A 26,517-nucleotide genomic window follows, 5' to 3' on the forward strand; every position below is an offset into this window, starting at 1 on the left:
TCTGCCTCTTGGCTTAGCCTACTTCGCAGGGTTTTATGAGAAAAACAAGGGGGCAAACAAAAAATAGGAGGGGGGGAAATAGGAGGGGAAGGGAACAATCACTAAAAAAAACCCAATTAAACATTGATACAGTTAAAGCAATGGAACCCAAAGTCCTTCACCTATGGGAGGAAGGAAAACTAGATAGATAGATGATAGATAGATAGATGATAGATGATAGATAGATATACACACCAAAAAACCCCCACAAAGATTTTATTTATAATATTACTGTATAATCATATGGACTCAGCTATACATCTGCAAATACAGCATTCCAAGTGCATTATACAAATGTGACACTAGATGGCGGTGGTGAGCTCATGGCAGATTCAACATAGTTTTCAAAACGTGTCTTTCTTTTTTTAAAGCATTTTCACAGCGGTTTTTTTTTAATATATGTGCGTGTGTGTCTAGATTCCACTACGGACTGGTAGAATTGCAGAGCGGGAAGGGGCCCCGTGAAGAGCCCTCTTGCTTCTCCCTCTCCTCCTAGGCACACTATATACGCTTTCCCTGTTCCTCCTCAGACCCGGCGAACTACATTTCCCGGTGTCCTTTGCGCGGGCCGAGAGCGGCCTGGCCGGGGACAGACTGCAGCAGCCGCCGAGCGGCAGAGGCGGCGGCAGCGGCGGTCTCGGTGGCTGCCACTTCTTCTCCCGCCTTGCCGGGCCTCTCCTCTCCTCCTCGCTTCCCTTTCCTCACAGGCCGCAGGAGGCCCGAAGCGAGAGGGGCCGGTCCGGCGCTCTCCCTGGGCGCCTCCCCGCTTGTCACGAGGCGGCCCTCCCCCTCCTCCTCCTCCTCCTCCCCGGCCAGTCCCGCTCCTCGGTTCCGCGCAGGATCCTTCCCGAGGGCCCTCTTCGTCCTCCTCTTCCCCGCCCCCGAAGTGCCCCCGGTGGGGGGCGGGCCTTGAGGGTTGGGGGAGGACCTTCCTCTCCGTGGCCCCCGGGGGACCCTCAGGACGGAGGGAGCGAGGGGTCCGCAGCGCCGTGGGGGCGGACGTCCTCGCCGTCGGGGCGGCCGGGGTCTCCGCCAGAGGAGCGCGTCGGCGCCGACCATGGAGCCCCCCGGGCAGGTCAAGGACCGCATCCTGGAGAACATCTCCCTCTCCGTCAAGAAGGTCAGCGGGGTGGGGAGGGGTTTTTTATTGGGGGGTTGTTGGGGGGGGGAGACCCACAGACGCCCCCCCATCCCGCCACAAGGGTGCCCTTCCCAGCCCCACTTACCCGCCGTCAACAGACACACACAGCCGGCCACCCCCATCCCAGCATATTCCTTTCACCCCCCTACTCCCAATTCTTATTCCTTGTTATTACTATTACCATGTCAGTCGTTATTCTTGTTCGCTGTTGTTGCTGTTATTCACAATCATTACGATTTGTTATTAAGATCTGTCAGTTTTCTTGTCCTTTTGCTACCATCATCGGCGTTCTTAAATTTATGACCTTTTCTGTGAACTGCCCTGAGACCTCCAGGTATAGGGCGGTATAGAAATTCTATTTTTTATTATTATTATTATTCCCCGCCCATCCCCCCTTTGACAGGCAGGCTCCAGGGTTACAGCCATCGCTTCGCTTTCAAAATTAAAAGCAGTTAAACCAAGAGCAGGGTAGGTCACAGGAATCTGAGTCACTTAAGAACTGCTTCATGGGCTCCTTTCGGAGAGGAAGGGCAGGTTATGGATTTAATGCAATATAAATAAAATCGAGATGTGCTATCCGGTACGAATTACACTCAGAGCTGGACCCGCTGAAGTTGATAGGCGTGGTGGATTTTTGGCCCATTGGTTTCAGTGGGTCTTCTCAGAGGAGGACGCAACTCATTGTTGACGTACCGCAACAATAGTGTTGTTAGTAACGTCGCCTCATCATTGTCACATGTTGTTGATGTGATTAGCCACAGTAGCGTAGTATTACTTATAATACTATTAAATCAGCCTTTTATAATTCATTGCAGATTTCTCAATCCTTTCCCTGCTCTCTCTTGATAAGCCTTCTATGCTGGGGGATTGTTGTGGGCGTGGGGGAAGAAAGTCAGGGGCAGGGAAGCTGCCATAGAATACAATACGGGATTCTCCTGCTGGTGTGGCTTCTTCTGAACATTACCCACCCAGGAGCACCCTATCAGGGCCTACCCCATGGTAATGATAACTGCTCAGGCTGTGCTTTCTGACCATTTCATCAAAGCTGTCACCTCTGTTTTAGCACCATATGACATCACTTAACCAGCATCCCTGGTTGCGACTGTACTTCTCTTTTCCCGCATGGTCTGCCTTTGCCCCCACAGCCCAGCTACTGTGCTCTCTTGCTTCCTTATCCTAGCTGGACTGTAATAAGCCTGGGTATGCAGTCTCAGCAACAAGCAAGTTGCAGCACATGTTGAATTTTCAGTGGGCCAAAGGGCTGCTTTCTTCAGCAATTGATGTTTTTAGAGAAGCCTCTGTTCCCATTTTACTGACAACAAACCGAGGCTGAAGGGAAGGGCTGCAGCTCAGCGGTGGAGCACCTGCTTTCTGTGCAGAAAGTCCATGGCATCTCCAGGTGGGAACACCCCCTGCTCAAAACCCTAGGCAGTCAGTGTGGGTCATCCTGAGCCAGGTGACCAAGGGTCTACCATCCTAAGAACGTAAGGCCAATTGTCCTTGCTGTGGCCAACCAGATTCCTTTGGAAAGTCTGCAAGGTGATGGACCTGAGTTCAACAGCATCCTCCCCCTGCTGTGCTTCTCAGCAGCTGCTATTCTGACTATTTGGCATGCAGCTATGGATGATGGGTATTTGAGTCCAGCAACATCTGCAGGGTACCCTGATGGCTCCCTACCATCACAGGCCTTTCCCCAGCAGGAAAGCCTCAGTGTTTTGTGGAGCTTATCTCTCCCAACCTCTTAAACAAGCAGATGCCTTCGATGGGAGGCACTTTGCTGGCCCTTTGCTGCTTGAAGAAACAGCCCATTGATTGGCAAGTAGGAGAGCCAGCAGTGTGTAGTTCTCATAATTCCATTAATTGTGTTTCCCAGCAGTGCATCATCCAATTTACCAGTCATTCTTTCTTCTCCTTTGCCTTCTGTAACCTTTTCCCTGCCCCTGACTTTCATCCCCCAAGCCCATAATAACCCACTTATCCAAATGCACAGGCTATTCCGTGCAATATCTGCAGCCAGACATAATATGAAGGGGAAGTGCCTTTGGATAATATATTCAGTTTGCAGAACTAGGGTTTTATACTATCTAGATCTGGCTATCCTTTGCCATGACTTTGCTTGGCTGTAGGGAACCAGAGGCGAGACTGTCCTCTTTGTTACCAACTGTGCCTTTTATATTCACTACTGAAATCCATTTTTTTTTAAGGCTTCATCCTTTTACTAGATCTGGCCTTTGGGTTTTTTTATACCCTATAATGCTCAGCCTTAGCCTTAATCCTAACTAGAGCTGGCGATATATCATCCAAAACCGGATTGAAGCCAATATTGTGATCATCATATCATAATTTTTTACTTGGCAATATGTCGTGAATCATGATGTGTGTATGTGCTATGCATAAATCACGGTGCAGGAAAAACTTTGAAGCAGGCAATGCCTCTACATAGCTCCATCCTTATTTCAGACACTGTGATGTATCGGTATATTGCAACGTTTAGCTGGTGACATATCACAATGTTGAAAACCAGATATCGCCCAGCCGTAATCCTAAACTGGAGACTCTTACAGTGGTTTACAAAACAGTAACAAAAAGTAACTCACCCTTTGTGGTATACGTATATATGTGTAGTCAAACAGCAATATTCAAAGCAGAGATACACCTGTACAATGCAAATATTTAAAATGTTCAGATAACTGTGTGTGTGCATTCATAAGGCTACTATTGCCCTGACATCTGTCATTCCAGGATGTTGCAGATATTATGCACCGCTTCTTTGCTCAACTTTAGTCCTTTCCACATCCAGGAACAATATGTTCATTTTGGCGTCATCAGGATGTCTCAGATTCTATTAAGAACCGGTCCAGTGCAGGCAGGACAGTGGGGTTTCTTCTGAAAGTACATAATGAACACCTTAGCCATTGTTGGTAGGTTAGTCACTGTTTCTACACGGTCCGCTTTGATAGCTCCAGTTAGACGCAACATAAAGTAATCACAACTTAAAACCGTTTAAAGCAATCAGTTAGCAGTGCACCCTAGATACCAGCAAGGAGATGTCTTCAGACTTGCTTTCATCTTCTCTTCCCCTCTCACTCGCTCAACTCCTCCACCCTCCATCAGCCCCTTGCTCCACATAACCGCTCCTGTCTTCCCCAGGCAAATCCATTTCCACTTGTCCCACAGCAGTTGCACAAATTGCTAGTATTTCATGGCTGGTTCTTCCCACTCAACACGAAATATTGCATAAACACTAGTGCTGGGTTGGGGAATCTCCAGCCTGTGGCCTACCAGACCTCCCCATTTGGCCCATGTGGTTGTTTTGGCCATGCCCACCTGCTTTCTCCCTGTGGCTGCAAAGCGGAGAAAATGCAAAACCCCTGTAAACTCCTTTCCAAAATTCTGAAGGAAGCAGGTAGAGACCCCAAAACTTTCATAAATTGCTGTCTGGTAGTTTTTTCCTCATAAAATTGGGTCTCCATGAGTTCGTACTGTAAGGTCACATCACCTGGGGCTCATTTGTGAGGGAAGGGTGGAATATACATTTGATGAACTAGTTAATCAGATGATGGGCCTAGGTTTAATTTTATAAGATGCCCAAATGTTCCCTAACTCCACCCTGGGAGGAGAGCATTGCTGCAACTCCTTCATCCCTCTTGTTTGAAAGTGGGTGGCATAATGCAGTGGGTGCGTGAAGGAGTATTGCAAAATTCTTTGGCAAGAGTTGTGGTCTTTGCCATTGCATATGTGCTAACTTTTTGTGGGCTTTCCTAAAGCACCCTGGGGTGGTATTCAGGTAAGTCCTACTTGGCGTCAGCCCATTAAAATCAATTAAAATCAATGACACCCACTAATTTCAGTGGGTCTACTCTGAGGAGGACTAATGTGGAATACAACTCCTGGAAACTGTCGTTTCAGCAAGAAACACAGTCCCCTGGGGAGGGGGCTGCTGCAGCTCATCTCAGCCCTAGGAATTTGCAATGAAGAGTGGTATTAAAGGCTTGATTTCTTTCTTTGAGGTGAATGGGGAACAGCTGCATATCAGGTAAATCCATGAATGAAGTTCAGCCAAAGGGTCCTGAGCTTCAGTGGCAGGAACATGGTCTTCTATGTTTAACAACTACTGGGCTGCTTTATAAAACAAGAGTTTCCCACTGGTGCCAGACTGTGTAGCCTGTGCATTGGATGCTGTGTCAGGGCAGCCACCAGCAGGTGCATGGAAGATCTGTGATGCAGAGGAGTAGGAGAAAGGTGCTGAGAGTGGCCCCTGGTAGCAGCAGAGCAGCTGTTGGCTGTGTTGGTTGCTGGGCACAGGAGGAGGGATGCCAAGGCTGGGAGTTGGAAGAGGGAGCTGTTGTCATTCCTTCCTTGTCTCCTGCAGCCTACGGCCAGTCTGGCATGGCATGTGGCCAGGGAAGGGGCAAACATTGGCATCCAGGCAGCGAAAGTGAGGAGGGCTGCTGTGTGATCAGCTCTGGGCTCTGACAGGGCCCCCCGGTACTGGCTGTAGAGCAGGACCCAAATGGCCACCGAAAGAACGAAATGGAGAAGAGCAACTTTCCAGCTCCCGCGTTACCATCAGCAGAGTTTCCTCCAGCTGTTGCCGTGAGCAGAGAATGCTGTCAAAAGCACATTCCCTCCTTCCTCTCTCGAGAAGTTTCACATCAGTACAAGGGCCAGTTTGCAGAAGTTGGCTGCAGCCAGCCAGCCACTTAAGTGGGGAGCCCCTTTCCTCTAGGGGGGTTTCAGTGAGCAAGCCACAGTCCTCCTCCTCTCTGCAGGGCCCTCTCTTGGTGTGCTTTCCAGGATTTTGCCGCATGGCAGGGGATCTATGGCCTCCCTGCAACCCCCCACTCCGTCCTTTGTGAAGTGGTTGTTCCGTCCTCGAAGGAGCAGTCATATGCTTTGCGTCAGTCTCAGCCTGCTCAGCTCATGAGCTGCACCAGCCACTGCCTTTCTGGACTTGTTCCAGTCTTTGGAATCTGCCCAGCGCTGGCAGCCGAGCGCTGAACAAACTGGCTCAGAGTTGCCATGAAAGGGTCTCTGGTGGGCATCCCCCCCATCCCATGTGGCCCCCTGTGCCCACAGAGCAGGAGCATGGCAAGCTGAGTTATCTGGTGTTGATTCATTGATCCATCTAGTTCAGTGTCACCTGCTCTGACTGGCAGCAGCTCTCCAGGGTATCCGGCAGAGAGAGGCATTTTGCTCCTACCTGGGGCCTTCTGCATGCAAAGCATGAGATACCAGCCCTCTGCCCTGGTGACGTATGGACGTTGCAGAGACACTGCTTCCCTCCTGGTCTGAGCACTTGTGGGCCCCACCCCACCCCCAGTTAGGGACTAGGTGTTCATGAAAAGTATTCCACAGAGCAGTAGGCCCCTCAGCACTCCATACGGCAGGGGAGGCTGGGACTGACCCTCTTGTCATGGGGTTATTTTCCATCAGCTCTGAATGGTCAGCCGGGTTCAAGCCGAACATCTCAGCCGGGCGTCTGTTTACGGCCCTCTCTTTGTTTGTGTGTCCTGCCTGTGAATGTGCTTGGGCAATCACATGGGTGTCTCTTAAACATGGACGCCGTTTGTTTTGCTTGCCAAAGGGTTTATAAATAGCTCTGTGACTCACCAGACCAGCATTCCCACAGGAGGAAATTTTGCCCTGTCACCTTATGGGTCAGCTTTGCTTGGTGGCATCAGCTGGGGCAGAACCTGATCAGTCAAGTACTGCTTGGCAGGATATCCAGTTGACACGTGAATCGACACCCTGATCAGGGAGGGAGGTCCAGCTTCCTGCCTTTCCTGCTGGTCGGGATTTTTCAGCCCCCCGGAGCAGGTGTTTTTACCAGAACATGCAGTTTTTACCCCATTGGGTGCAGTGTGAGAAAGTCATATATATAAACTAGGTGCCGAATGGCTCCTTAAACCAAAGTTAGTCACCAACACAGGATGTTTAGTTGCCATTTTTGGGCCAGGAGGCTCTGAAGTCTTATTTTTCAAATGATGGACTGACTGTGATTAATTCTGGCTAGTTCAGATGGCAACCATGAACTAGGTATAGAACGCTGAGAACTTAAAGAAGAAAAGTCAATTGATCCAGGGACAGTCCACATATATTGGCCTGTTCCAACCTCTTTTTTTTAATGGTTACACAGACCATTCGTAACATAAGAATATTCTTCACAACTGTGAGCAGGGCAGTGGGGTGGAGGAAGTGAAGACAAGCAACACCAATTAACTATATCATTGTTCACTGCTCCTTTTCCAGAAAAAGCATTTTGGCTCCTAAAATTCATTCTTATTGTGCGGATAGAATGTAACTGATTGAATTCTACAGGTTGGGGTATTAGTGTGTGGAAACAGTCGAGATCCAATGATTCCCAGGCGTGTACCTCCAGATGGTGGAGATGTCAGGCGGCATACTGGTGCCCAGGCATCTTCACTTGGTCGCAAGTGACCGATCGCCAGGTGCAAAATGACTAGTTTCGAACACCGCTTGGGTGCTGCTCTGCATCCACACCAAGGGTGTGATAGTGTGGTACAGTGGGTATTGCTGTACTGGGGCCAGGCCTAGAGCCAGTAGTGCGGTCGGACTCTGAGATTTCCTTTATGGTTGGGAAAGAAAGGGTTGTATCCAATTAACATTTATTCAGAGTAGATCCATTGGAATTAATAACTATGATTAACTTCAGTCCTTTAGTTTCAGTGGCTCCCCAGGGTTTCAAGCAGGGGAGACGCTGCCAGGGCCTGGGACCTTTGGCATGCTTAGCAGATGTTCTGCCGCTGAGCCCCCTTCCCTGTGTGTCCTCCGTGTTGCTTCCCTTTCACTTGCTGCCATTAGCCCCTAGGGGGCAGAGCTCCAAGAGGCAGCCAGGCCAACCCCCTCCAGGCCAGGAGCAGCTCTTCCTTGCGTCCCCCTCCCCTCCTTGCAGTCTCTGCTGGAGAGCTTCTGTGCAGGTACACTTTGGGACACACCCCTTGGGTGAGCAATTGCAAAATGGGCGACGGGAGCTATGGGGTGTTGCCTCTCCTGCCCCAGGCTCTCCCTGCGATCCGATCAGCTCGTCGCAGGAGCCTCATTCAGCTGAGGCAGTGCATTGCTTGGGTGTCCCTCCCAAAACCGGCGAGGCTGGGAACCCTGGCTTAGGGAGAAAATGTCCCTCCCACCTTGCTCTGTGCGTCTGATTGGCCGGGAGAACTGTCTGTGTACACAACTGTATCCTAGCAGGCATACAGAGGTGGTGCTGATGGAAGGTACCCACAATAAATATCTCCCTGCCCCCCCCCCCCCCCGCTTGCTGCACTGTTGGACCCCTCCTGTCACCTGCAGGAAATAGCTCACGGCCAGAGCGCCTGCCTTGCAAACAGAAGGCCCCAGGTTCAATTCCCGTCAGCAGAGCCAGTGTGGTGCAGTGGTTAAGAGCAGTGGACTCGTAATCTAGTGAACCGGGTTCGCATCTCCGCTCCTGCACATGCAGCTGCTGAGTGACCTTGGGCTAGTCACACATCTCTGAAGTCTCTCAGCCCCACTCGCCTCACAGAGTGTTTGTTGTGGGGGAGGAAGGGAAAGGAGAATGTTAGCCGCTTTGAGACTCCTTTGGGTAGTGATAAAGTGGGATATCAAATCCAAACTACTACTCTTCTTCTTCTTCTTCTTCTTCTTCTTCTTCTTCTTCTTCTTCTTCTTCTTCTTCTTCAGGCAGGGCTGGGAAAAGCCTTTTGAGCCCTTGAGAGGCATCTGAGCTCCTAGGTGCTTGCTCCCTGGACCCCTCTGGGGTGTCGCGATTCCTGCATTGCTACCTTCCGGCTCTACCATTCTGTAATTCGACAAGGCAGAATGCTCTCCCCCAAAACTCATTCACTGACGTGTTTTTTCTTTCTCTCACCCTTAGCTGCAAAGCTACTTCGCCGCCTGCGAGGATGAAACCCCGGCCATCAGGAACCACGACAAGGTCCTGCAGAGGCTCTGCGAGCACCTTGACCATGCGCTGCTGTATGGGTAAGGCAGCCAGGCCTTCCTAACCACTTTCCAGTTCGGTGCTGAAAATATTCCCAACCCCCAGTGCCACTCCTCTCTTTGAAAATGTTGTAAAGGCGAAGGAACACTTGGTGAATTAAGAACCCGGCTTGTTTGAGTGGCACTTGCGAAGGGCTCTTACCCCCCCCCTTCCTTGTTCGGCCCACTTTACGAGAGAACTGGTGAGCGTTTTCTCTTAAAGCAACAGGCTAGGCGTAAAAGCCCTGCCAGCTTCAGGCAGGAAAAACTGCCAGGCAGATGTTAAAGTCGCCAATATCTCAGTGCGCTTCTACAGATCTAAGGTGCAACTTCACTCGCAGTACGACGTACGGTTCTCATCATCACCCCTCAGACAGGATCTGAAAACAAAAAGCCAAATGACCGATGGAGCAGCTCCCCTGTGAAGAGAGGTCGCTATGTTTGGGACTTGCTAGTGTAAGGAGGGAGAAAGGTGGACAGATGGGATAGAGGCGTGGAGAAAGTGGGCAAGGGGAAGCTTTTCAGATCCCGCAGAAGGTGAGAGATTCAGGGCAAGCAGGAAGCAGCAGCAGCTTATGAGTTCTCATAGAGCTGAGCTGTGGAACTTGCTGCCCCAAGGGTGGTGATGGACCCCACCTTGGGCAGAAATTCATCGAGGGGAAAGGGGGGCTATCAGTGGAATTGCTAGCTACTGCAGCCACAGCCTTCCTCCAATATCAGAGATGGCAGGCCATCTGAATGCCAGCTGGTGGGGAACAGCCATGGGGCCATTGTGCTCACGCGCTGCCTGTGAGCCTCCTGGAGACGCCAGATTGGCTGCTGCGGGGCAGAACGCTTGTCTTGATAGGCTTTTGGCCTGATCCAGCAGCTAAGCTCCTCTGGTGTTCTTATAAGGTGAGAGGTGGTACCTGGAGTCCATTCATGAGCAAGTTGAGTTAGATATTTTGGGTCTGGGCTGGATCTCTCCTGAACATTTTTTCTGGGGCTGCGGAGGCAATGAAAGGAATTCCATGTGTCTTCCAGGCTGTGTGGCTGGTCCCCCTTACAATTCAGGAAAAGTGACCAGTTTTGCCTTTAGAGTGCCCATTTTAAAGAGAAAAGTTTGCTGGGGTGATGAGTTAAATTCTTCAGGGGAGCAAACTCTTGTCTGACAGAATGCCTGGTTTCAGTAATTATTGTAACTGTGTAATGTATTTTATTCTGCTTTGTGTATTATTATTATTTTGTAATGGCTCCAGCTACACAGATAAATAATATTCATATTGCAGGCTGGGCTGTTAAACAGCTCTGAGGCCGAGGCCTTGACACAGTGGCTGTCCTCCATCACCCTGTTTTTACTCCTCCGTTTCCACAGGCTGCAAGATCTCCCTTCGGGCTACTGGGTCCTGGTGGTCCATTTCACTCGCCGAGAAGCCATTGAGCAGATCGAGGTCCTGGAGCATGTGGCCACCAACTTGGGGCGCAGTAAGTGCGGGCCAGAGCCTGGCTGGCAACCGCCTTCCCGGGATGTAATGTGGCATAGTGTTTGTGTTACCTGTTTTCTGGTTCAACTTAAACCCAACCTGTGCCCTAGAATCTGAAGACAAACCTCTCCTTTGCATCCTGGCTCCTGCCAGGACTAGAGCACTCAGGATGCAGGAGAGAAACTAAGGAACTCTGTCCTTCAGGGGGTCCCTTTGGCCCCTCTGTGCCTGCCTTCCACCACTCAGATAAGACACTTTTATTTAAGCTAACTTTTAATTTGCCCAGTTAGGAATTGTCCTAGTCCTACTCAGGGGAGACGCATTTAAATTAAAAAACCTAAAGTAGTTATGTTCCTTAACTTGGACAGGTCTACCCCGAGTAGGGCTAGCATTGGCTACAATTCTGGATTTTAAATGGCTCTACTCCAGTTATTTTAGCTGTTAACTCTTTTCCTGTGGTCTTTTATTATTATTTTTAATGCTGTATTGCTGTTGTTTCGGGGGGGGTGGGGTTTAAATCTGCCCTGAGCACTGCCGTTGTTGCTTTCTTTACTGTAGAACGAGAGAATATAAACACTCTGAAATGAATGAAACACATATCCTGTTCTAAGCTGTTTCTCCCTTTGGGCTCCTATCCAAAGGACTGATCCGGTCTTCCAGCTGCCAGGCCATTGGCTGGTTCCACAGTCGTCCTCCTCACAGGGGTCCCCCATCCAGGCACTCCCCAGGCCTGCTGTAACCATGTTGTGTTGACTCTGAAATATGTTGGGACAGGGAATTTGTGTTCCCTAGACCCCTCTCTGCTGACACAAGGACATGCAAGCTTCTGAGCTGCACTGCTTTGTACAGAACCAGGTTCCTTAACAGGGGCAAGGATGCTCTGATCCGGTAGTGTTTTGCTGGTTAAAGCAGGGGCTGATTTAAGGCTGGCACCTTTTTCAAAAGGGCTTAATCCTGGGACATTTGATGGGCTTGGCCTTGTGTAATACAGAAAAAACTGTCTTGTCCTGCAACCTGAGGTTAAGGAGCAGGGCATGGCCAGGCTCAGAGGGCGTGGCTTCCCAGCACCTCTTGGCAGCAGCTGAGCATTGTCTCATGATGACATCTCGGAAGCATTACCCAAAGCCTATGCATTGAGCCTGTTGCTCTTGACATTTAGCCATGGCGGGTGGGAGGTTGCCTACTCCTCAAGCAGTGCCCGTAAAACCCTCTCCTTTTCCGCCCCCCCCCCCACAGGCCGAGCATGGCTGTACCTGGCCCTCAATGAGAACTCCCTGGAGAGCTACCTGCGCCTCTTCCAGGAGAACCTGAGTCTGCTGCACAAGTACTACGTCAAGTGAGTCTGGCACTGGGATGGAGAAGGCACAGCTGCACTTCCCCCCACCCTTAATGTTCAAACAATGTAAGGGAAGTGCAAACTGTTCAGTCGGCATGTTTTAAAATACATACAACTATTCCAGGTCACTGGTTTCTTAAGTAAATCGTCTTCTTGAATGCACCATAGAAAACACACAAAGTTTACATTATTGGGTGTCTCCACCTAATTGAATATTGCAGTTCAACAGTCTTTGGGTTATTGGGAAAAGGTTTAAACGGTACATATCGTTAGCATGGGTGACTTACTTTCCATTTTCTAAATGAAATTCAAATAAACACTAATTCAGATTCCATTTGGCTGAAGGTGCCAGAAGACTTCTCTTCTCTTTTCTTTTTTTAAACAAAAACTTAATGATTTTATTTAAACAAGACAGGCAAAAGGAAAACGTTTACAACAGTGTAGCACAGTTCAGTTCAGAATACCAGACAAAGAAAACTTTCTGATTCAAAATTTTCTGGAAAACCAACATATTTGCCTTCAATGATGTTGCAAGGAGTCCGAACAGACAGATCTGCTTATGTGACTTGGAATATTAAATGGAAGCCTTTTCAATCTTTCCTTCCTTGCTGAACTTGCAGAATTTGTCTTTTTGGATTGCAGAAGGAAGGGAAAGATCAGATGGGAAGAGGTTGGGCTTTGTTTTTACCTGGGTGGGCCATGAAACCTCTCGGTTCTTGGATGACCTGCTTCAACTTCTCTCTCCCACAGGAACGCTCTTGTCTGCAGCCACCATCATTTGACCCTCTTCCTCACGCTGGTCTCTGGTTTGGAGTTCATCCGCTTTGATTTAGACTTGGTGAGCAAATCTTCTCCTCTTGCTGGAGAGTAGCGGAGAGAGACACACAGAGAGAAGCAGCAAAGAACAAACTCTTGATGCAAACCTGCCCTGTATTTTTCAACCCTCCTGGCCCCCATTTGACTACCCCAGTCTTTGGCAGCTCAACTTCCATCAGGCTTAGAATACATGCACGGAAATTTCCATTCCTCCTTTTGAGTTGCAGCATCTTGTTGGTGCCACAAGGAAAGCTTAATCCACCTCCTGCCCTACCCTTCAATTTCCTGCATCTACGGCCAAATAAAGATGCTGCATTGATTTTTTTCCCCATTTTGAAAGGCCCTTGCTTCTTCTGTATTACATTAGCAGCATTTAAGAAGTACTTTGCTAGACACTAGGACTAAGAGCTCTGTGTGGAAAGTGATTTACTGGGCTGGCAGGGGGGAGAGAGAGAGACTCAAGAGGGACCCCTTCATTACACTGGCTGTTCAAACCCCTTTCGCTACAGCCTTCTGATTTAGTCTGGACCAAAGAGGAGCAGCATTTTGCCTTCCTTTTATTCCTTGAGGTGCCTTGAGGTGTGTCCTGAATTTCAGTGGCAAGCCCTTTTCAATTAATTTGCCAACCAGGCGCATCAGTGTCAAGGAGCCTGCAAGCAGACCCTTTCCCCACAAAGATGCCTCTCCCAGGGCTCTGGGTACTGAGACTTCTCCCTAGTCAAGTTACCCCCTCTTGTTCTTCCTTAATAAGCAGCCCTCCGAGCGCTGGCATGACTGTGGCTCCAGTTCTCTGCAGTGCTTGGAGGCAGCTGGCCACATGCAGGTGCCCTAAGAGAGGTGGCGCCTGGAAGCAGGATGGTGGCGGCAGTGATCAGCCAGCTGTGCTGCCAGCAGGGGCTCCTTAGGGGAGGCAGGTCAGGAGGTGGGTTTCTCCATTCCCTAGATGAACAGTAACCCCAGGTTTTTCCCTGGCCCTTCCAGGATGCCCCTTACCTGGACCTGGCGCCCTACATGCCAGATTACTACAAGCCTCAGTACCTGCTGGACTTCGAGGACCGCCTGCCCAGCTCAGTCCATGGCTCAGACAGCCTCTCCCTCAACTCCTTCAATTCCGTCACCTCCACCAACCTGGAATGGGACGACAGTGCCATTGCCCCCTCCAGCGAGGGTAAGTGGGGTGCAAGTGTTTGAACAGGGCTGGAGGAGGCCAGGCGATTGGTGCACAGTGCCTGAAGTCTGCAGGCAGAAATCCCCCCTCGCTCACGAAACATCAGTTTGGGGCGAAGGCACAGAGAGTTAATCCAGTTTGGGTATCTAGTAGTGGTGCTGTTTCTCTGCAGAGAGAAGGGGAGGGAGCGTGAGTGATTTTGCTCGTAGGGTATTCCAGCCCTCTGTGCTGGAGACCCAGAGCGTGGGTGACATCTCCCTGTCTTCGTGGGCAAAACCCAGGGTGGGGGAGTTACCTGCAGCCAGGTCTCTCCATGGCCTAAAAGGCTTCCTCTTGGAGACACATGAATGGAGTACTTCTCTAAGAGTGGTATGTTTAATAAGGTATTTGAAAATGTCATGCTGGGGGTGTGCACGGTTTTCTCCCCACCTGATGCTGGTTAAGCCTCATCTGCCTGTGCTGTAGAATGAACTGGGTAGTCTCAAGGTGCTAGACTGGACTGTACCACATCTGAGAGCCAGTCAGGGGAACCACTTTTTTAATGCCCTCTTGCATTCAATAAAACGAACAAGCAAGCAGGAACAGACCCAGAGGTATAGAAGGCAGGCACAACTAAGGAGTAGACCGAACTTGAATATTCCTCCCTGGTAAACTGCCGTGTTTGTTGCTGGCGATGATGGTGTTTCCTTTCTGGAAGTTTTGTATTTGGGGGAGCATTTGGAAACTGGCACCTCCCCCCCCCCCGCAGCCTGGAGTGGTATAATCCAGCCACAGTTCCTCACCTCTCTGCCCCATACGTACACCTGTGCTGCTGGGAAGAACCAGCATGATGTAGTGGACGGATTGTCAGACTAGGGCCTGGGAGAGCAGGGTTCGAATCTCTGCCTGGCCATGAAGCTCAGGGTCACTTCCTCTCAGCCCAACCTACCTCGCAGGGTTGTTGTTGCCATTAAATGAGGAGGAGGCAAACCATGTATACCATTCTAGAGCTCTTTGGAGAAAAAAGGTGGGATATAAATAATAAGAGCAATGAATTAGCACCCCGCCTCTGTCCCCCTTGATGCCCCCCTTGCACACACTACTGGCCATTTATTCCCCACCCCTTCCTTCAGCCTCCATTTCTAACCCTCCTTTTTATCCCTCGTTTTGTAGATTATGATTTTGGAGATGTGTTCCCTGCAGTGCCGTCCATGCCCACCACAGCCTGGGAAGGTGCGACGAGCTCGCCCGCTTCTCTGTAGCCGTGCTCTCTCTGTGCCGCTTTTGTTTCCTTCGTCAGAGCTTGCTTGCATGCCCCGCCATGGGTCCCTAAAGCCGCTTGGCACCCCTAGGGGGAACCAACGGCTCAGAAGAGTGTGAGGTCCCTCCCTCCGCCGTTCCTTGTGGGGTAAACAAGGGCTTGGCACTGGGTGCTGCGGCACTCTGGGAAGCAAGGCTCGCCACCTCGCTGGCCCTTCCCCGCAGCCTTTGACCTCCCTCTCCCTCCCGGTGGGGCCAGTCCTGAGTGTCTTTAACATCCTTCTTCGTTCTGTGGCTTTGTCTCTGGCAGCATGAGATGCTGGGTGTCCTCCTTGTCTCCAGATTAACAAGCCTTCCAAACCCTCTTTTTCTGCACAGGCGTCGGTGATCACCTTCTCCCTTCTCCTGGGCCACTAACCACTTTCTCTGTTCCAACAGTGCATGGGAAAGACCTGAAAGAAGCCATCACTTACTTGATTGCCACCAACCCCCCTTTCCCCACTGGCAGCCTCATTTTTTAAGCGGGCCCATCTCTTTGCTCTGCTCTCCCTCTTTATGGGCTGCCTCGGACTCTGTGCTGCCGCCTCCTTCTCCTCACAGGGCTTTGCAGCAGAAGGAAACCAAGGACTCTCTATTACAAGCTGCTCTCTGTCTTGTTTGTAGGCGAGCTTCTAGTCCTTATGATTGGAAAGGGAGACAGGGAGGACAGGACAGCAGAAATTGCTAGTGGGAAGGTGCTCAGAACGTTGAGTTGAGGCTCCTCCTGCCCGTTTTCCGTTCTCTTCCAAGAGCAATCTGCCTACCAACCCTGCGGTGTTCAGGGTTTGGGGCACCTGTTCATGGCTGATGTTGGGTTGCTTACAGAGCAGCTGAATGGCATTTCTGCACTACAATGCTGTAGTTCTTTAAATAACTGAATAAGCTTGAAAACCTGTGAGTTCTGTCCAAACAGGCGTTAAAGCATCAGGGGGTGCTGAATAAGACTTTTCACTGCCTTTGCCAGGTTGTAATGCCATAATATAATAATAATAATAATAATAATAATAATAATAATAATAATAATAATAATAATTTATTTATACCCCACCCATCTGGCTGAATTTCCTCAGCCACTCTGGACGGCTCCCAATCGAGTGTTAAAAACAGTACAGCATTAAATATTAAAAACTTCCCTAAACAGGGCTGCCGTCAGATGTCTTTTAAAGATAGGATAGCTGCTTATTTCCTTCACATCTGAAGGGAGGGTGTTCCACAGGGCGAGTGCCACCACCGAGAAGGCCTTCTGTCTGGTTCCCTGTAACCTCACTTCTCGCAGTGAGGGAACCGCCAGAAGGGCCTCGGTGCTGGATCTCAGTGTCCGGGCTGAACGATGATAAGTATCGCAATCTGTGATAAGTTTCCAAAACTAGTTTTAAACCAAAACCAGTGAGCACTTGTGATGTAGACGAGTCCTCCTCTGATTCCTGGCTGCTTACTTTGAATGACCCTGAGTTGTCTCAGGAGGTCTGCAGGGGGCACCAAAAACCATCCCTTTGCCGGAGGGTCCTTCATGGGCCACTCTTTCCCCAGGCTTTGCTTCTGGCTTCAGGACCTTCTCGTAGGGAGGGGGGAGCTGAATCACACTTTGTTGCTTTTTCTTCTTCTCTTGCTCAGACGGAGACCTAACAGACACCCTCAGCTGCTCGCGCTCCACAGCCTCCGAGGTGAACAACTGCCGAGCGTCGGCCAAGAGCCCAACTCAGCAGCGCTACAACCCTTTCAACGAGAAGGCTGAGGCGTTGTCCTCCATTGAGACCACCCCAGTCCACTCTGCCTCCCAAGAGAAGGCAGACCTCACAACCACGGAGGGCACAGACCAATCGGAGAACTGCATGGAGCTGGAGGTCATAAGGTCAGCGGGGGGGCCCCCAGAAAGTCCAGGGTTCCCTGGCCAGCTGGAATCCTATGAAACTGCTTATTATCATAATTATCATTATCCTTATCTTTTTAAAAAAATATTTTTATTGGTTTTTACAAAAACAAATTCAAAATAATAAAGAGAAAAAACTTGAGCCATATCCAGATATGAGATTCTCTGAATCACGTGACTTCCCCACCTCCCCTGCATGGGTGCTTAAAATGGTTTTTCTAAAACTACATATCATTAGGTTCTCCAGTTTTCATTTCTCTAAATTGTCCATATTTTTCGTTTCTTTGCAAGTTATTTTTAAAGTCCAGCTAACATTTTTATTTGTTTACAATGGTCTCCTAAGTAAATAATAAATTTTCCCCATTCTTTTTTAAAGTCATTATCTTCTTGATTCCTGAGTCTCCCAGTCAGTTTTGCCATTTCAGCATTTCAGTTTGGCTCGCCATTCTTCCTTGGTCAGAACTGTTGGTGCTTTCCATCTTTGGGCTAGCATTATCATTAGCATCATCATCATCATCATCATCATCATCCCAGGGCAGGCTACAGCAATTTAAAATTCAGTGGGTGGCGCTGTGGGTTAAACCACAGAGCCTAGGACTTGCCGATCAGAAGGTCGGCAGTTCGAATCCCCGCGACTGGGTGAGCTCCCGTTGCTCAGTCCCTGCTCCTGCCAACCTAGCAGTTCGAAAGCACGTCAAAGTGCAAGTAGATAAATAGGTACCACTCCGGCGGAAGGTAAACGGCGTTTCGTGCACTGCTCTGGTTCGCCAGAAGTGGCTGAGTCATGCTGGCCACATGATCCGGAAGCTGTACGCCGGCTCCCTCGGCCAATAAAGCGAGATGAGCGCCGCAACCCCAGAGTCAGCCACGACTAGTCCTAATAATAATAATAATAATAATAATAATAAATTTTATTTATATCCCGCCCTCCCCAGCCGAAGCTGGGCTCAGGGCGGCTAACAACAATCAAAATAATCCAACATTCTAAAAACATTCATTATAAAATTAATTAAAATCAAATAAAAATCAAATTGATGGCAACCATTAAGCAAAATTCTGTGCAGATTGCCAGAGGAGGGGGTCAGGCTGCGCCCTGACCAAAGGCCTGGTGGAACAGCTCTGTCTTGCAGGCCCTGCGGAAAGATGTCAGGTCCCGCAGGGCCCTAGTCTCTTGTGACAGAGCGTTCCACCAGATTGGAGCCGCGGCCGAGAAAGCCCTGGCTCTAGTTGAGGCCAGCCTAACCTCTCTGTGGCCTGGGATCTTCAGGATGTTTTTATCGTCAGGGGTCCTTTTACCTTTACCATATTAACAGTTGAAGCAAGTCAGAGGAAGAGAGTATATCCTAAAAAACCTCGCTTCTTGAGGGGTCAAAGGTCGGAGTAAGGGAGTACCTCTTCAGCATTCCTGTTGAATTGGGCCATTCTTCCATCTAGTTGAGTGTCCTCTACTCCTGACAGTCAGCAGGTTTGCAGTCAGAGATACCAGCGAGGTGGATAGGCTTCACTGCTGAGCTATTGTCCCCTCCTTAAAACATACAGTATTATAAATTACCTGGATGAAAGAGGAAGCACCTTGCTCTATTTTACTCATGGCTGGGCTAACTGTGGCCCTCCAGATGTTGCTTGACTCCAACTCCCTCCAGGCCCAGCATCGCCTGTGGTCAGGGAAGATGGAAGGAGCTGGAGTCCCACACCCAGAGTGCCACAGGTTCCACACCCCTGCCTTAAAGAGGAGGCAGAGTTGTGATGGAGGTAAGCAGGGGCAGGAGAGGCAAGTGACAGTCTAGTTTAGGTTTGGGGGAGCCGTGGCCTTCCAGATGTTGCTGGACTTCAATTCCCATCAGCCCCAGCCAGCTGCTTCTATTCCTAATAAGCCTAGGGGGGTGTCCTTCGGTATGGGACCAAATATTCATGCTGGCTGCGTTCTCTGGAGGGCTGTCGCTGCCCCAACACCCCCGTGGCCTGACACTGCCCTTATGCCTCACGGTGCTTCTACTTCTCCATCTCTTATTTTATTTTATTTTATTTTATTTATGATTTTCAGGTTCATGCATTTCAATTTTACAGTCATTTTAACATTTCAAAACTTGACATCCTTCCCCCCTTTCTGCGGTTCCTTAAATTTATTTTTAATATCTTCTGCATTTCCAAATTATCTTTACTCATTTATTCATCTACTTTAAATATATACTCTTTTAAAACTGCAGATTACAAAAATCTTGCCAGTGTTCTTATCTGTTTACAATTTGTCTGAAAATATTCAATAAACCATTTCCGTTCTTTTATAAAAAGCTTGCTATCTTGATTTCTTATTTTTTTTCCGGTAAGTTTCGCCATTTCTGCATATTCCATAAGTTTTTGTATCCATTCTTCTTTTGCTGGGACTTCTGCTTCTTTCCAATTTTGGGCAAGTAACATTCTTGCCGCTATGGTAGCATACATGAATAAGTTTTTGTATAGTTTGGGTAGTTCTGTCCCTGTAATTCCCAAAAGGAAAGTTTCTGGGTTTGTTTTTTTACAAACGTTATTTTAATAATCTTTTTCAATTCATTATATATCATTTCCCAGGAAGCTTCAAGACCACCACATGATAAAAAGAACCTTCTTTCTCCTTACATTTCCAACACTTATTTGATTTAGAGTTATACATTTTTGCCAATTTACTCGGTGTTAGATATCTATCTATCTATCTATCTATCTATCTATATCTATCTATCATCTATCTATCTATCTATATCTATCTATCTATCTATCTATCTATCTATCTATCTATCTATCTATCTAATCTATCTATCTATCTATCTATCTATCTATCTATCTATCTATCTATCATCTATCTATATCTATCTATCTATCTATCTATCTATCTATCTATGTATCTATCTAATACTTCCCCATCTCTTTGTAGATTAGCTAAAAAGAAGAAGACAGGCAAGAAGAAAAAGGCCAAGACCGAAGAGGTCAGACAGGAGGACTCCAGCACCACTCCCAACTCTTCTGCGGCCCAGGCTGGAACTCAAGGGGCAGGCGAGGGGGACAAGTTGGGTACCGGAGCCAGGCGGCAGGAATCTGTCCTGGAGGCCGACCCAGATGTCAGCAGCGAGAGGAGCCCCGCCCTTCCCCAGCTGGGTCTGTGCATCCCCGAGATGAAGGACACCTCCATGGAGAGGATGGGGCAATCTCTGAGCAGGGTGATTGACTCCCTGGACGATGCCAGTGGGTGGAGCCGCTCCCTCGAGCCCCCGGACCAGTCCTTTCGGACCGTCTTGCCAGAGGAGGCCCCCTCGGAGGGGCCACCCTCTGGCAGCGTTAGTGAGGGGCTTTCGGCCCCCATGGATTTCTACCGCTTTACCGTCGAGAGTCCAAACGCTGCTTCGGCAGGTGGTGGCCGCCATGACGCTGCAGGGGATGGTCAACCGCCACATGTTCCTGGTGGCCCTCAAGCTGCTAGAGAAGAGGAGGAAGGAGGAGGAGGAGAAGAGACGGCTGGGCCACGCATAGCAACGGACTTGCAGGAGCAGGAGGAGGAGGAGGAGGTGGTTGAGGCAGGCAGTGTGGAGGCCCTCGGTAAGCTAAAGGGAGACAGGGCCAGCCCCTCTCTGAGCAGCGCTGAGGACTCTGGCGTGGAAGAAGGCCAGGGGAGCCCTTCTGAGGCAGCTCACCCCTCTGAGTTCAGGTAAGTGGCTGCGCAGAGGGAACCAAATAAAGCTGTCAGGAAATCCAGTCCCGCGACAGAGGGTGAAAGAAGGTGGGAGCCTTTCTGACCCAGGGCAGGGTAGGATGGGAAGGGGAAACAGTTATTCCCCTTATAAACGAGGTGTATGAGTTTCTCTACCTGAGGACAAAATGGTGGCTGGCTCCTTCTGCTGGGTCTCCTGAGACAAGGAGAAAAGACCGGGGGGGGGGCGGGATTCTCAGTCATCTTTTATCTGTCTGGCAAATTGTCACTCCGGCCTGCTCACCTCACGGTGGAGCCGTTCAGCCTGGAATCTCTTGTTGGCTGCATTCACTTGCTGATGACAAAGAATCCAGATGGCGTAGCTGACAAAACATTGCGTTGTGTAGTCTTTGTGTTTTTAAAAACCCAGGCAGCTTCTCTGACTGGCCACAGCTGAGGTGCTGCGTTGCCCAAGGTGGGCTGGCAGAATTCATTTGAGGCTTCCAGCTACTGTGGTACCTCAGGTTACATTCGCTTCAGGTTACAGACTCCGCTAACCCAGAAATAGTACTTTGCTTCAGGATGAGAACAGAAATCATGCAGCAGCGGCGCAGTGGCAGCAGGAGGCCCCATTAGCTAAAGTGGTGCTTCAGGTTAAGAACAGTTTCAGGTTAAGAACGGACCTCCAGAACGAATTAAGTTCTTAACCCGAGGTACCACTGTACTGTGCCTTTGATTAGGGGCTTCCCCTGTGCGACTTCCTCCTCTCATTCCTTCCTGTTCAGTGACGAGGAACTGCCATTGAACTGCTCCTTGGTTAACCATCCCCTTTTCCCCACCCAGGCAAAACGTCTTTAATTTTACTGGCTTCCTCTCATTATTTACTTGGTTTTTTTTGTTTATCATGAAATTGTATTATATAATTACTGGGGGGGGGGAGGAATGAGAAGAAAACAGTCTCCCCTCCTCCTCTGTGGGAACAAGAACTAAGCCAGGGGCAGTTGCATCAGTATTGAGAGGGAGAAGCCGCAAGAAGGAAACTTCTAACTCAATTTGCAGGAGACCTGTCCTGAATGGGGCTTTCTTCTGAGCAAACATTGTGGAGCCTTCTGTCCTTAGTGGCATGCAAGCACTTACATTTTTGACTTGGGGTGACGGTGAGGTGTTGCTCCTTCCAGCCCAAATGCAAGAGGGTCAACTTTGAAGAGGACTATTGACCATTGGGTGAGGGAAGCATTGCTGGATAATATAGTCCTATATTAAATTGCCCCGTGGGAATGACCTCATAAGGCCCAAATCTCCCCCTCTCCCACTGGCCCTGAGATATTAGGGGGAGGTCTAAATCTTCCATGCTTTTCGAGATTCATCTCTCTCTCTCTCTCTGCACAGGGTAGACAACAACCACTTGTTGCTTCTGATGATCCATGTCTTCCGGGAAAATGAGGAGCAGCTGTTCCGGGTAGGTCTGTGAGGTGTTGCCGCCTTCTCTTCCCTTTCCCCCACTCCTTTTGGGATGTCCCCCCTCCACTTACTCAGTTTCTCCTATCCTTAAGAGGGAAAGTGAAGGTGTGTGTGCAGGGCTTGATGCCAGCCAGCTCAAAGCCTGCTTTGGAGGGGAAGAACTCTTTTCCGTCCTAGAGTCACCAGCAGTTCCAGGGGCAAAGGAGATCAGGGGCAAGATCAGGGGCAAGGAGGATCTCCGGCGCACCTCGTAGCAAAAGAACAGTGTTCCATGGGCAGCGTTGCCCCAGTGGCAAAGTTGTGGCCAGTGGGTGTGTTTCATGGAGCCTCTTCGGCAAAGCCTTAACAGGGCGCCTCTCTCTTTTCCCCCCACGCAGATGATCCGCATGAGCTCTGGGCACATGGAGGGCAACCTCCAGCTCGTCTACGTGCTGCTGACCGACTGCTACGTCTACCTCCTCCGCAAAGGTATCCTGCCAAGATCCTTCCTCATCTTGGTGGGGAACGGCAGGTTGCCTCGCTCAGTTCAAAGCCTGCCTCCCTGTTTGCTGTGACTCCCCCGGTGCCTGTCCAGGGAGAGAGGCTTCCAGACCAGCTCCCTGCCTTCTGTTGTAGTTGTTTTGCTTTATCACAGTACCACCTGGGGCCTGATCACTGAGCTGCAAGAGGCCATGCCAGGTGATCCAGAGACCCTCGTGGATGGGCTGCAACTTTCCCAAATCATGTGACTGACTTGGCGCTCTCTCTCTCTCTCTCTCTCTCTCTCTCTCTCTCTCTCTCTCCCCCTCCCTCCCTCCCTCCTCCCTGCTCCCTCACCTTCTTTGGCTCAGGAGCCGCTGAGAAGCCCTACATGGTGGAGGAAGCAGTTTCCTACAATGAGCTGGACTACATCTCAGTGAGTTGGGAAAGGGGGACTGAGGCAGGGGGACAGTGCTGGCACCTCTTGGGACAGAAGCTGGATCCAGCCATGGTACACCTGGGAGGAGAGGGCCTTCTTGTTTTCATTGCTCTGAATTCCAGGGCAAGGGTGCTGTTCCCAAAGAGTTGTGGGGCTTTTACCAGTGCGGTTTCAAAGGCACAGAAGCTGCCAGGTTGAGCTGCTGGCTTCTGCCGGGGGGGGGGGGGGACACACCATTGTGTAAACGCAGCAGGGGCAGGTGGACCGGTTGAAGCTGCTTGGCATCCAAGGAGATTGCAGAGTCATGGCCACAGAGGGCATCAGGCCAGGCTCTGCAGCACCAAGCCCTCCCTCCAGTGCCCACCTTTGAGCAGCCCACTTCTTAATTTTTTATGATTTTCAATTTTATACATTTCAATAATTTTAACATCATTTTAACATTTTGAAACTCGACTTCTTTCCTGCTCTTTCTGTGGTTCTTCAAATTTATATATTTTCTGCATATTCCAAATTAACTTTTTTTAATAATATTTTTTATTAGTTTTCAATTACAACCCATTAATAGCCTCATTACAACAATGCCAAATTATAATACAATTACTAATACCAATCATTCAAATACCAAATTATATAATTTAGGTGCCCCCCCACGTGCTAGAATTGATGGTTTTATTCTTTTCTTTATATCTGCATTCCAAAATCTTATTTATTTCAATTACATTCCTGTCACGATAATAATCCCATATAGAACAACTTCAATATTAATTTCTATTCGTGTTGACACATTAAATGGTTTATGAAACTACAAGTGAGGCACTCAAACTATGTCCTTGTTCTTACTGTGTGTGACAATTATTCTGTCCATAATGTTTCTTCCTGTCCTTGTAAAATGCTGTGTCTGTCTTTCCTGGTTGTTGATGTTCTCCATCATGCCTTGGGCGGAGCTAATATCCCATTGTTGTTTCAGAAATGCATATTCCATATTAACTTAATCATTTATTCATCTACTTTAAGTGCATACTCTTATAAAACTGCAGGTTATTACAATAGTCCTGCCAGTGTTCTTACCTGTTTACAGTTTGTTTGTAAATGTTCAGTTGGGCAGCCCACCTTTGAGCAGCTTCTCAGCTCAAAGGCTGAGGGGCTCTCTTTGGTCCTGGGGCTCCTTCCCTGACCTGGGGTGCCTTCCTTCTGCCGCAGGTGGGCCTGGACCAGCAGACGGTGACCTTGGTCTGCACCAACCGCAGGAAGCAGTTCCTTCTGGACACGGCCGATGTCACCCTGACCGAGTGAGTAAAGCGCCAGCCAGGCATGCCTGCTCCCTTCCTGGCACCTTTATGAGGCAGCTGCCCGCTTTGTGGCCTTGGGTGCTCTTGCCCTGCACAAGGCAGAACAGTGTGCCAGCTGGGGGTGCAGAAAGGGACTGGCCCCACATTTTAAGGGCTCCTCCCTTATCAGTTTGTTTCTGGGATGGCCTCAGAAGAGTCTGCTGGCTGCAGTAAGACTGTATTTTAACAGCATCTAAATGCTATTAAGGGGGGACGGGGAGGATTTCAGTACATTCCCAGTACATTTCTGAGCACAATTCAAAGTGGTGGTGCTGACCTTGAAAGCCCTAAACGGCCTCGGCCCTCTGTACCTGAAGGAGCGTCTCCACCTCCATCGTTCAGCCCTGAAACTGAGGACCTCCTGGCAGTTCCCTCACTACAAGAAGTGAAGTTACAGGGAACTAGGCAGAGGGCCTTCTCGGTAGCGGCACCCGCCCTGTGGAACGCCCTCCTTTCAGATGTCAAGGAAATAAACAACTATCTGACATCTGAAGGCAGCCCTATATAGGGGAGTTTTTAATGTTCCTTGTTTTCCTGTGCTTAATGTTTTAATTGTTGGAAGCTGCCCAGAGTGGCTGTGGCAAACCCACTCAGATGGGCAGCATGTAAATTATTATCATTATTATTATTATTGGATCAGCTTTGGTTTTCTGGCCTGATCCCCTATTTCTGGGAATGAATCCTCACCCCCTGACTCCCGCTTTTGCCCTCTGTATTCCCCCCTCCCTCCCCCAGATTTTTCCTGGTGTGCCTCAAGTCAGCCATGATCAAAGGATGCCGAGAGCCGCCCTATCCCAGCATCCTGACGGACGCCACCATGGAGAAGTTGGCGCTGGCCAAATTTGTCGCTCAGGAATCCAAGCGGGAGGTGAGGAGGGCACTCTGGGCCATTTTCCAGCCAACTGCAGGCAGTTTAAGTGCAAGCCTCGCTGACCTGTTTTCAGCAAGGGGAGAACATGACTAGTGTCTGCATGTTGCACAATGATCAGATGGTCCTCGGGATCAGAATGAGAACGGCAGGCCTGCTCCACTTTTGCACTGCGTCTAAGAGAATTCGATAGGCAACAAGGCGGCGGCGGGGGGGCTGTTTTCCCAAAGCCACACCCACCTGTCAGTCAGCTGACATCACCAGGTGACATCAGCTGGTTGGCAGGTCAGTCCTGCTGGGTTCTGCTTCACCAGGGAGTTCCCCATGAGGAGTGTTCCCCCTACAGAGAACAGGAGCCAATCTTCCACTCATCAGCTGGTGAACAGAGAGTTCAGTCCTGCTGTCTGCTGCTTTGCCAGCCTATTTCCTGCAAGGAACACCCTGGTGGGCAGGGGTCACATGACATCATAATGACATTGACGGGTGGGTTGGGGGTGTTGAATGTGCCAAAAAGGTTCCCTGCCTCAGCTTGAGGGAAGAAGAGGGAGGCTGTCTTGGTCTCTGCCAGTTTTCCCACCTGGATACTTAGCTGCTGCTGTCCTTCTTCCCCACAAATAGGATTGGTTCAGGGGTCCCCCTAGCATTTCAGACCCTCTTCCCCCCCACCAAGGGGCCATTCAGGCACCTGCCCTGGAGGGACTTCATAGAATAGAATCATAGAATCATAGAGTTGGAAGAGACCACAAGGGCCATCGAGTCCAACCCCCTGCCAAGCAGGAAACACCATCAGAGCACTCCTGACATATGGTTGTCAAGCAAATTCCACTGTCAAACAGCTCTTACTGTCAGGAAGTTCTTCCTAATGTTTAGGTGGAATCTTCTTTCTTGTAGTTTGGATCCATTGCTCCGTGTCCGCTTCTCTGGAGCAGCAGAAAACAACCTTTCTCCCTCGTCTATGTGACATCCTTTTATATATTTGAACATGGCTATCATATCACCCCTTAACCTCCTCTTCTCCAGGCTAAACATGCCCAGCTCCCTTAGCCGTTCCTCATAAGGCATCGTTTCCAGGACTTTGACCATTTTGGTTGCCCTCCTCTGGACACGTTCCAGTTTGTCAGTGTCCTTCTTGAACTGTGGTGCCCAGAACTGGACACAGTACTCCAGGTGAGGTCTGACCAGAGCAGAATACAGTGGCACTATTACTTCCCTT

The 26,517-nt window shown here is 49.5% G+C and overlaps 2 protein-coding genes across 3 annotated transcripts in view; one reads left to right on the top strand and one right to left on the bottom strand.

The window, feature by feature from the left end:
- FAM131C (family with sequence similarity 131 member C) overlaps positions 1-26,517 on the bottom strand; it is a 569,848-nt gene that overhangs the window by 311,956 nt on the left and 231,375 nt on the right. The gene's annotated exons all lie outside the window — the stretch shown is intronic.
- Positions 599-26,517, top strand: part of PLEKHM2 (pleckstrin homology and RUN domain containing M2) — a 32,554-nt gene continuing 6,635 nt past the window's right edge. The window contains exons 1-14 of one of the 2 annotated variants that reach the window (XM_083629326.1): positions 599-1,159; positions 9,057-9,163; positions 10,515-10,624; positions 11,860-11,959; positions 12,710-12,797; positions 13,757-13,943; positions 15,096-15,155; positions 16,836-17,073; positions 20,000-20,767; positions 22,139-22,208; positions 22,588-22,678; positions 23,041-23,105; positions 24,309-24,397; positions 25,172-25,304. In XM_083629326.1, coding sequence (XP_083485452.1) covers positions 1,097-1,159; positions 9,057-9,163; positions 10,515-10,624; positions 11,860-11,959; positions 12,710-12,797; positions 13,757-13,943; positions 15,096-15,155; positions 16,836-17,073; positions 20,000-20,767; positions 22,139-22,208; positions 22,588-22,678; positions 23,041-23,105; positions 24,309-24,397; positions 25,172-25,304 — 2,169 coding nt within the window. In that variant the 5' untranslated portion in view covers positions 599-1,096. The remainder of the gene's footprint in view (positions 1,160-9,056; positions 9,164-10,514; positions 10,625-11,859; positions 11,960-12,709; positions 12,798-13,756; positions 13,944-15,095; positions 15,156-16,835; positions 17,074-19,999; positions 20,768-22,138; positions 22,209-22,587; positions 22,679-23,040; positions 23,106-24,308; positions 24,398-25,171; positions 25,305-26,517) is intronic. The other variant, XM_083629327.1, reaches the window with a different exon arrangement.

Source organism: Podarcis filfolensis (assembly GCF_964270895.1).
Source record: "Podarcis filfolensis genome assembly, chromosome: 8".
Taxonomy (NCBI): Eukaryota; Metazoa; Chordata; class Lepidosauria; order Squamata; family Lacertidae; genus Podarcis; species Podarcis filfolensis.